The sequence below is a fragment of the Genypterus blacodes genome, unplaced genomic scaffold (assembly GCF_046128005.1).
Source record: "Genypterus blacodes isolate CSIRO-AG114 ecotype Tasmania unplaced genomic scaffold, CSIRO-AGI_Gbla_v1 ptg000347l_1, whole genome shotgun sequence".
NCBI classification, from domain to species: Eukaryota; Metazoa; Chordata; class Actinopteri; order Ophidiiformes; family Ophidiidae; genus Genypterus; species Genypterus blacodes.
In genome coordinates, this window is record NW_027467131.1 from 35,001 (window position 1) to 44,317 (window position 9,317).

The following is a 9,317-nucleotide window of genomic DNA, read 5'->3' on the forward strand; positions in this document are numbered from 1 at the left end:
GTGTGTGAGAGAGAGAGAGAGACACACACAAAGATCACATATTACAATGTAAATCCAGTTTGTTTCTCTGTTTGGGCTTTAAGGATGATTGAAGTCCTCAGTCACAGAGTGTTGTCTCTGTTTAATTTAATGAAGTCCAGTTTTGTTGTGAGGCTGAATAAACTTTAGTGCAATCAAATTCAAGTTCAGGAGAAGAATCTGAACTTTGAGTGATTTGTTGCATTTTGCAGTGAAGAACACAAAATAGATCAATAATGAAAATGATTGATTTGATTATTTTATTATCTTATCTCTTTTTTTATTGTCCCTCTTAAAAGTCACAGTCGTCATGGTAACTGATCTCAGTGATGAAATCTTTGGTGTTGAGTAAAAAATCTGAATAAAAAAATTTTCACTCTGAGGCCCTGAGGTGTTGTCTGATGAAGGTCTGATGATGATGATGGTACAGGAACATTATGACCTCTGACCTCTGTATTGATCAGCAGAGCTTCAGTTTCTGATCTCCATTTCAGACTCAAACATGAAACTAAAATCATTGACACACCACACCAACACGTTTATGAGCGGATTGACTTGACACTCAGGTTTTGTACTGTTGCGCCCTCCAGTGGCTGAAATAGAGACTGCGCCGTCGGGTTATTTTTGCTTTTGTGATCATAATTTTTTGGGATTTTAAATCAATAATATAAATAAATAAAACACAGAGCAGAGAGAGAAACAACAACGAAACCAAAAGAACATAAAAGAAACGACATTTATGTCAGATCATGAAAACACAACACGTGACTCGCTACAAACGATCAATCAATCAAACAGCGGAGAGGAAAGCGAACAGAGATGTGTTTGTGATGAGGTTATACCCTTGTTCAGTTCTGTGTTGAAGTTCTGTTTCTGTTCCGCTCCGTGTCTCGGCGCTCCGCTGCTTCTGTCTGAGCGCCAACTTCCGCCACACACATCCAACATGGCGGCCTCCGCAGCTTCACGTGAGCTCTTCACCGCAGGAGTCCGAGCGGAGATCCACAGGTGGCCGGTGCTGCAGGTGAGACACGCATACACACACACACACACACACACACACACACACACACACACACACATAGAGACACACACCCTGACCTGTGTTTGTGTGTCTGTGTGTGCAGATCGCGGTGGATCAGGGCTTTGGAGGCGCTCACGGTCCGCAGAAGGCTGACTGGATCGCGGATGTGGTCGAGCAGTATTTCCATGACAACGGTAAGAGTCATACACTTGTTTACATTCCAGAGTTGACTTCCTGTCCGGTTTGACACGTTAACATTTGTTTACATCAGCTGTTTGTTTGTTATGAAGCCAGCTGTGTTTGCTCTGAGGTGTGTGTGTGTGTGTGTGTGTGTCTCTCAGCTGACCTGCAGCAGTGTGAGGTTGAGGACTTCATCGCTCAGCTGATGGACCAGGAGTTTGATACAGTGGTGGATGATGGGAGTTTGCCCCAGGTACACACACACACACACACACACACACACACACACACACACACACACACACACACACACAGAGAGAGAGTAGCCTGGGTGTCATGATGTTCTGTTCAAGCTCTCTAGAAGAAGCTCAAAGAAACGCTGAGGGACCAAGACAAAGATGAAGAACACATCATCATCATCATCATCATCATCATCATTCCCTTCCAAGATCACAACCTCTCTGAGTGGTTTCTCTTGTTGGCAGGTGTGTGCCTCGCTTTGCCAGATGTTCTCTCAGTGGCAGCAGGGGGCGCTGCAGCAGCTCAGACAGACTGTGGACAAGCTGACAGAGAAGAAGACAGAGAGGGCAAAGGTCAAGGCACAGGCGGCTGAGTCTGAGGAGGAGAGCGATGAAGACACAGAGGTGAGGGAGGATGAATGTGCCACTGTGTGTGTGTGTGTGTGTTCCTCTGTCAGGGTGTAGATGTTTGGTCTGTAGGTCTTGTGGATCACTCAAGGTCAGAGGTCATCATATGAGTCTGTATCTAAGCTTCTGTCTTCATGTAGAGGAGCTTTAGAGGCTCTAACACCTGATCATGGATCCATCAGGGTCCATCAGAGACCTACAGAGAGGTCAGAGGTGAAGTGGAGAATAGCCTCATCAAATATGAGCTCTAGTCTTCTTCTTCTTCTTCCTGTCAGAGTGTAACAGGAAGTTTGTCTTTGTGCAGGCGATGGAGTGTGAAGCCACCAGCTCCGCCCCCCACAGAACACAAGCTCCGCCTCCTCTCGCCTGCCAGGAGGAGGAGGACGGATGGACGGTAGTGCGGAAGAAGAAGTGAGACGTCTCGCGTTTGGACTGAATTTCAGGGTCTGACCTTTGACCTCCCAGGCGTGACCCCTGTGTCTGTGTCCTTCAGTGACCTCATGTCCTGTCAGAGGGACATGAGGACGCAGCCCCTGGTCCTCCTGATGGGACCAGGTCAAAGGAGGCGGAGCTTGAGACTCTTGGGTAGTCTGGTCTGGAAGGTGACCTTTGACCTGTAAAGTTATCTGTGCTTGTTTACATTAAATGTGCAGACTTTCAACATGCTGTCGTGTGTGTGTGTGTGTGTGTGTGAGAGAGTGAGAGAGAGAAGAGAGACGCCTCCTCCACTCTGCTGCTCTGATCCACAAAATAAAGTTTGACCTTGTAAACTTTGACCTGTGGGCTGTCTTACTTGAAGCTGAACTCTCACTGCATAGAACAGATCAGAGAACATGTGAGGTCAAGTGTCAGTGAGAGGGGCAGCACATACATGTAGCTGGGATGAGATGTTGACATGTTGACGTGTGAGGCCTCTGTGTTCCTCTGTCATGTAACACACGTGTGTATCTGACTGAATACTTCAGTACAATCAGAGCCCAGCATGTACAGATGAACCAGAGGAGCTTTGTGTGTTTATGTCTGTAGTTTAGCTTTGTTCAGTTTGATTAAATGTGTCAATCATTCTACATTACTATGGAGACGGAACAACTCCATTTAATTTCCTTCAAATCAAAATCAGACCGACGGAAGAAAAGAGTCACAATCGATCTGGATCTTGATTGATGGTGCATGTGTGTGTGCGCGCGCTTGTGTGTGTGCGCCTGTGTGGGTGTGTTGTTTGGTTGCTGTAGCAGCAAGATGGCGGCTCCCATCTCTTCGCCTCTTCCCTCTCCGGTGCTCTTATAAAGCGGCCCTCGGCCCTGCGGCCCTCGTCTCTCCGCAGCGTTCTTTCCTGTGATGCCCGGAGCAGCGGCGCCCCGCAGCCTCCAGCCTCTGGGCGGACATTAAGAGTCTGTGTCGCTGTGAGTGAAGGAAGCCGGCGGAGTCTCTTTCCTGTGTGACAGCGGCCAGCGGGCTAAGATGGCGGCTCCCTGAGCGACATGGAGCTGTGAGCTAGCGGAGCCGTCTGAGCTGTTAGAGCTGTTAGAGAGCCACACAGGAGCACAGGGGGACTGGAAGCGGAGCCGCGCCACGACATGACAAATCTAATGTTCAAACGGAAAAGGAAGTAACGAAAGGTGTGTTTAAGCCCGCTTTCATAGGCTAGCTAGCTACCTGCCAAGCTAACACACTAGCCGCTCTTTAGCCTCTGGGAGCTAGCTAGCAGCTTGCTACGCCGGTGCTGACCCGGAGCGGCTGACCCGGGCGGGTTGAGGAGCTCGGCCCTGAGTTTAGTTTCTTCTCTGCGAGGATCGAGGCGCACGGACCGCAACAGCGGCGTCATGGCCTCCGAAGCTGCGAGCCCGGTGGTGCTGCAGCCCCGGTGGAAGCGCGTCCTGGGCTGGAGCGGCCCGGTGCCGCGGCCCCGGCACGGACACCGAGCCGTTGCCATTAAGGAGCTAATGGTGGTGTTCGGTGGAGGGAACGAGGGAATCGTGGATGAGCTCCACGTCTACAACACAGGTAGGAGTCAGATTGATGTGCTTCGGTACTGTGGTTTGTGCGCTGCTAAGTGGCGGCCTGGCGGCTAGAATAGCAAAGGTTAGCATCTCTGTGGCTAGTATTTTCCAATGCTAATCGTTAGCTATAGCTACCAAGCTACCTGTTTGTTTTAATGTCGTCCTTTTTTGAAACAGCAGATTGAAGTGTGAAGCGTTTTAATAAGGACAAAACTGATCTGAGACGCTGTTTAAATGGCACCGTTGGTTTCATGTATGTGTAGACTTCATGTTAGCATTTAGCTGCTAATGGGTGTAGCGTGAATGCGGCAGCTGCTAGCGCCTCTCATGCTAGCGGCTCATTAGCAACACAGCGGCTAAAATACAAAGAGAAATGGCGCGTTTTTACTGAAAACACAGGTGACGTCACGGAGCCACGCCCCTCCGCTGCTGCCCGAAGCGCCGTCCTGCAGAACAACAACAAGCAGACTTACCTGTAAAGGTTTACAGGCTCATAACTGCTTTATATCTGCTTCTTCCTCCATGAGGTCAAGTTTAATACAAACAGGAACATGTTTCTGCTGTTCTTTGTCAGATCAGTTTTGGGGCCATTTGTTTTCACACAAATGTTGTTTCTTGCTTCAGTCAGAAGGAAATCCCGTTGGTTTGTTCTGTTTATGGACACGATTACTGATACTAATGTATCTGTATGACTAACACTGAGATGAGCCACGATAGAGAACAAGCAGCTGAAGTCTGTTTCCTTTGGTAAAAGCTGTTAAAGTCCCAGCAGCAGCCTGAGCTCTGACTCGTGACTCTGACATGGTAACGTATCAAACACAGGTCATCATTGTGCCTCATAGACATGGTTGTGCTTATGACTGGAGGCCATGACGGGGGAAATGTGAGACAACAAAAGTTCAAAACAAAGTTGTGAAAATGAGCTGGAGCTGTGAATCCTGTGTCACACACACACACAAGGACAGCAGGTGATTGTTTACGGTCCAAGCTCTCTGTAGTGTTCAGGGAGTGTTCCTGTTTGTTATCATTTGGTCCTGGTGTGTGAACGTCACTCTGTGTTGTCTCCCCTGCAGCCACTAACCAATGGTTCATCCCTGCGGTGCGAGGCGACGTCCCCCAGGCTGTGCAGCCTATGGTTTTGTGTGTGACGGCACCAGGCTGCTGGTGTTTGGAGGAATGGTGGAATACGGCAAATACAGCAATGATCTCTATGAGCTTCAGGTACCCGACACACACACACACACACACACACACACTGTTTACACTACATGCATCAGGACTGGAGCTCTCCCTGGTTGTTCAGAGAAGGTGAAGTGTAGAAGCACTCTGAGGAGCACAGGAGTGAGGGGAGTGCTCAGAGCTCCTCAGGTGTTTGGAGCTCATCCAGAAGGTGTGTGTGTGTGTGTGTGTGTGTGTGTGTGGTGTGTGTGTGTGTGTGTGTGTGTGTGTGTGTGTGTGTGTGTGTGTGTGTGTGTGTGTGTGTGTGTGTGTGTGTGTGTGTGTGTGTGTGTGTGTGTGTGTGTGTGTGTGAAAAGTTTGAGCTTAACTTCCTTTTGTTCTTGTTGTTCCCTGTAGGCCAGCCGGTGGGAATGGAAGCGTCTGAAGGCCAAGGCTCCAAAGAACGGCCCGCCCCCCTGCCCCCGCCTTGGACACAGCTTCTCTCTGATTGGTAGTCGCTGCTATTTATTTGGAGGACTGGCCAACGACAGCGAAGATCCCAAGAACAACATCCCCAGGTAGCACACAGTGTTTGTATCTGAGGGGCTGTACACTGACACACACTGACACACACTGACACACACTGACACACACACTGACACACACTGACACACACTGACACACACTGACACACACCCCGAGACCCCCCTGCATCAGGAGGAGTTGGGGTTCAGCTTCAAAATGAAAAGGCTGAAAACATGAACTCAAACCTGGAAAATGAAGGAAACACAGACGGAGCGTCCTGAACACGTTTGTCTGATTGAAGTCCTCAGTTTGGTGCTTTGCTCGTCTTCCTCAGGTATCTGAACGATCTGTACTGCCTGGAGCTGCGGCCCGGCTCCAGCGTGGTGGGCTGGGAGGTCCCGGTCACCTCGGGTCCGTCGCCGCCACCCAGGGAGAGCCACACTGCTGTGGTGATCAGCGGTCGCCACGGCAACAGGCTGGTCATCTACGGAGGGATGAGCGGCTGCCGGTTAGGAGACCTCTGGCTGCTGGATATAGGTGAGAGAAGAAGAAGAAGAAGCTGCTGCTGGGTCACCATGGTCATATTGCATAGTAACAGGAGGGGACAGACAGAGACGTGTCCTCACAGAGACACGTCCCCCTCAGTCTCTGCTGCCTCTCTTCATGTGCTGGCCTCCTGTATGAACTCACAGCTGAACTGACCTGCAGCTCCTCCTTGCTTTATGATGTCACAGATTCTCAGACGTGGAGCAAACCGGCCATCAACGGGACGGCACCCCTCCCCCGCAGCCTGCACTCTGCTACGACCATCAACAACAAGTGAGACACACACACACACACACTCACACTCACACTCACACACCGCACGCTCACACACCTGCGTTTGAGTGTGTCTCAATCTCTCTGTCTGTCTCTCTCTCTCTCTGTCTCTCTGTCTCTCTCTCTCTCTCTCTGTCTGTCTGTCTGTCTCTCTCTCTCTCTCTCTCTCTGTCTCTCTCTCTCTCTGTCTGTCTGTCTGTCTGTCTGTCTCTCTCTCTCTCTCTCTCTCTGTCCTCTCTCTCTCTGTCTGTCTGTCTCTCTCTCTCTCTCTGTCTGTCTGTCTGTCTGTCTGTCTGTCTGTCTGTCTGTCTCTCTCTCTCTCTCTCTCTCTCTCTCTCTCTCTCTCTCTCTCTCTCTCTCTCTCTCTCTCTCTCTCTCTCTCTCTCTCTCTCTCTCTCTCTCTCTCTCTCTCTCTCTCTCTCTCTCTCTCTCTCTCTCTCTCTCTCTCTCTCTGTCTCTCTCTCTCTGTCTGTCTGTCTGTCTGTCTGTCTGTCTCTCTCTCTCTCTCTCTCTCTCTGTCTCTCTCTCTCTCTGTCTGTCTGTCTCTCTCTCTCTCTCTGTCTGTCTGTCTGTCTGTCTGTCTGTCTCTCTCTCTCTCTCTCTCTCTCTCTCTCTCTCTCTCTCTCTCTCTCTCTCTCTCTCTCTCTCTCTCTCTCTCTCTCTCTCTCTCTCTCTCTCTCTCTCTCTCTCTCTCTCTCTCTCTCTCAGGATGTATGTGTTTGGTGGCTGGGTCCCTCTGGTGATGGACGACGTCAAAGTGGCGACGCATGAGAAGGAGTGGAAATGTACCAACACACTGGCCTGCCTCAACCTGGGTACACACACACACACACACACAGTTTATAAGATGCAGCTGCAGTAGACAGGCAGCATGGAGAGAGTGAGACAGGGAGGACATCTGTCTAACCGTCTGTGTCCCTAAAGACTCGATGTGCTGGGAGACGGTCCTGATGGACAGCCTGGAGGAGAACGTCCCCCGGGCTCGAGCGGGACACTGCAGTGTGGCCATCAACTCCAGACTGTACATCTGGAGCGGGAGGGACGGATACAGGAAGGCCTGGAACAACCAGGTCTGCTGCAAGGACCTCTGGTACCTGGAGACAGGTGAGCTCTGCTGTGCACACTGAGGGGCACGACCTGTGGAGATGTGATCCCCGGAGCCGGTCCAAAGCCTCACAGGTCTTCATGCTGACGCTGTGGTGAACACACACACACGTGAGGCTACACGTCTCTGGATCATTGACCAACAGACTGAACCTTTGTGTCCTCAGAGCGTCCCGCCGCTCCGTCCCGTGTCCAGCTGGTCCGAGCCAACACGATGTCTCTGGAGGTGAGCTGGGGTCCGTCTCAGACCGCAGACACCTACCTGCTGCAGGTGCAGAAGTACGACATCCCCGCCGCGCCCGCAGCCGCCTCGCCGGCCTCCAGCCCCGCCACCGCCCCCGTCCCCAGTGCAGCTGGAGCCAGCTCCCCCAAGAGCCCCGCCCCCGTAGCCACGGCAAAGACCAACCAGGCGCTCTCGCTGTCTGGGATTACGCTCGTCCCGTCCCCGACCACGGCGGTGCCGGGAAGCCCATTGGCCGCCACGAGCAGAGTACCAGGTATGTTTACAGCTGAAGGGGTCTGGGGGGTCTGGGGGGTCTTGGGGGTCTTAAGGACTAAAGTCACTCCATTAGTTTGTGTTGGCCAAAGAACTTTGGGTGTTCAGAGACAGAACCCCTGGATCTGGAGAAGCATTGGGACGAGAGGAGCGGGAGGAGCGGGAGGAGCTCTGATCCACTGAGGCTCCAGCCTGAGTCCAGAGGCCTGCACACACACACACACACACACACACACACACACACTGAGAACATGTGTGACTGATGACACAGAGCTTGTTTCTCTCTGTGTGACTGTGAGACAGGACACAGCTCTGTCTGACTCTGTGTCCTGCTGAGTCTTCATCACAGCTGTATGAGTGTAAGTGCTGAGCTGTGTGTGTGTGTGTGTGTGTGTGTGTGTGTGTGTGTGTGTGTGTGTGTGTTCCTGCAGCTGTCCTGAAGGTGGCAGCAGCTCCAGGCTCCACAGCTGGAGCCTCCATAGTCACAGTGCGACAGGCCGCAGCCAAACCCCCCGTGGCTGTGACCTCACTTCCTGCGGGTGTCCGTATGGTGGTGCCGGCCCAGGTCACGGTGAGATGAAGCTCCCTCCTCATCTTCATGAACTCACTAACCTGAGCTTCCATGATGTCACTGTCTCATGCTTCCTGTGGCTCTCAGGCGGGGGGCAGCAGTCCTCAGATGAGCGGCATGGCTGCACTGGCAGCAGCCGCCGCAGCCACACAGAAGATCCCTCCCTCCACCGCCACCGTCCTCAACGTCCCAGCTGGAGCCACCATCCTGAAGACGGTGGCCGTCACTCCAGGATCCAGCAGCCTGCCAGTCAAAGTGGCTGCTCCTGTCATGGTAACAGAGCGGGGACCATCTGGGAGGAAGGGCAAGAGGCTGGGATGATGCTGACTCTGACTCTGACTCTCTGTCTCTCTCTCTCTCTCTCTCTCTCTCTCTCTCTGTCTCTGTGTCTGTCTCTCTCTGTCTCTCTCTCTCTCTCTCAGGTCAGTAATCCAGCCACCCGCATGTTGAAGACAGCGGCGGCTCAGGTGGGCGGGGCCACAGTGGTGTCCACACCTGGAACCCCCAACCGACCAATCATCACAGTGCACAAGTCTGGCACTGTGACCGTCTCGCAGCAGGCCCAGGTGGTGACCACAGTGGTGGGCGGAGTCACAAAGACCATCACTCTGGTCAACAGCCCGCTCAGTGTGGGAGGGGCCGGGACTTTGGTGAGTGTGTGTGTGTGTGTTTGAGCTTTAAGGATGATGGTCCATACAGTGTTTGGATGTTGGTGTCATGTGACTCCTCGCTGTGTGTGGTCGCAGATTGGTAACCTTGGAAACCTGGGGAGGTGGTG

General features: G+C 52.1%; 2 protein-coding genes across 2 annotated transcripts; both read left to right on the forward strand.

The window, feature by feature from the left end:
• Positions 1-921: 921 nt before the first annotated feature.
• Positions 922-2,624, forward strand: tsr2 (TSR2 ribosome maturation factor). Its single transcript, XM_076137981.1, has 5 exons — positions 922-1,039; positions 1,143-1,233; positions 1,381-1,472; positions 1,705-1,863; positions 2,171-2,624. The coding sequence occupies exons 1-5, from the start codon at positions 962-964 to the stop codon at positions 2,279-2,281; spliced, it is 531 nt and encodes a 176-aa protein (XP_075994096.1). The 5' UTR covers positions 922-961; the 3' UTR covers positions 2,282-2,624.
• A 456-nt stretch (positions 2,625-3,080) lies between these two features.
• LOC142988741 (host cell factor 1-like) lies at positions 3,081-9,311 on the forward strand (the record flags this gene model as incomplete). The annotated part of the gene is given in 13 exon segments (XM_076137974.1): positions 3,081-3,870; positions 4,940-4,975; positions 4,978-5,087; positions 5,442-5,602; positions 5,884-6,086; positions 6,284-6,368; positions 7,077-7,183; positions 7,293-7,472; positions 7,640-7,969; positions 8,400-8,539; positions 8,627-8,812; positions 8,962-9,189; positions 9,286-9,311. Coding segments are annotated over 13 exon segments (1,973 nt in total), but the record flags the coding sequence as incomplete, so codon positions are not given.
• Positions 9,312-9,317: the final 6 nt, after the last annotated feature.

Bases quoted from the DNA above. Each gene is read 5' to 3' on its own strand.
- tsr2 (XM_076137981.1), top strand. From the start codon at position 962: ATGGCGGCCTCCGCAGCTTCACGTGAGCTCTTCACCGCAGGAGTCCGA. The intron at 1,234-1,380 runs GTAAGAGTCATA...TGTGTCTCTCAG, and splicing joins GCAGTATTTCCATGACAACG to CTGACCTGCAGCAGTGTGAG. The intron at 1,473-1,704 runs GTACACACACAC...TCTTGTTGGCAG, and splicing joins ATGATGGGAGTTTGCCCCAG to GTGTGTGCCTCGCTTTGCCA.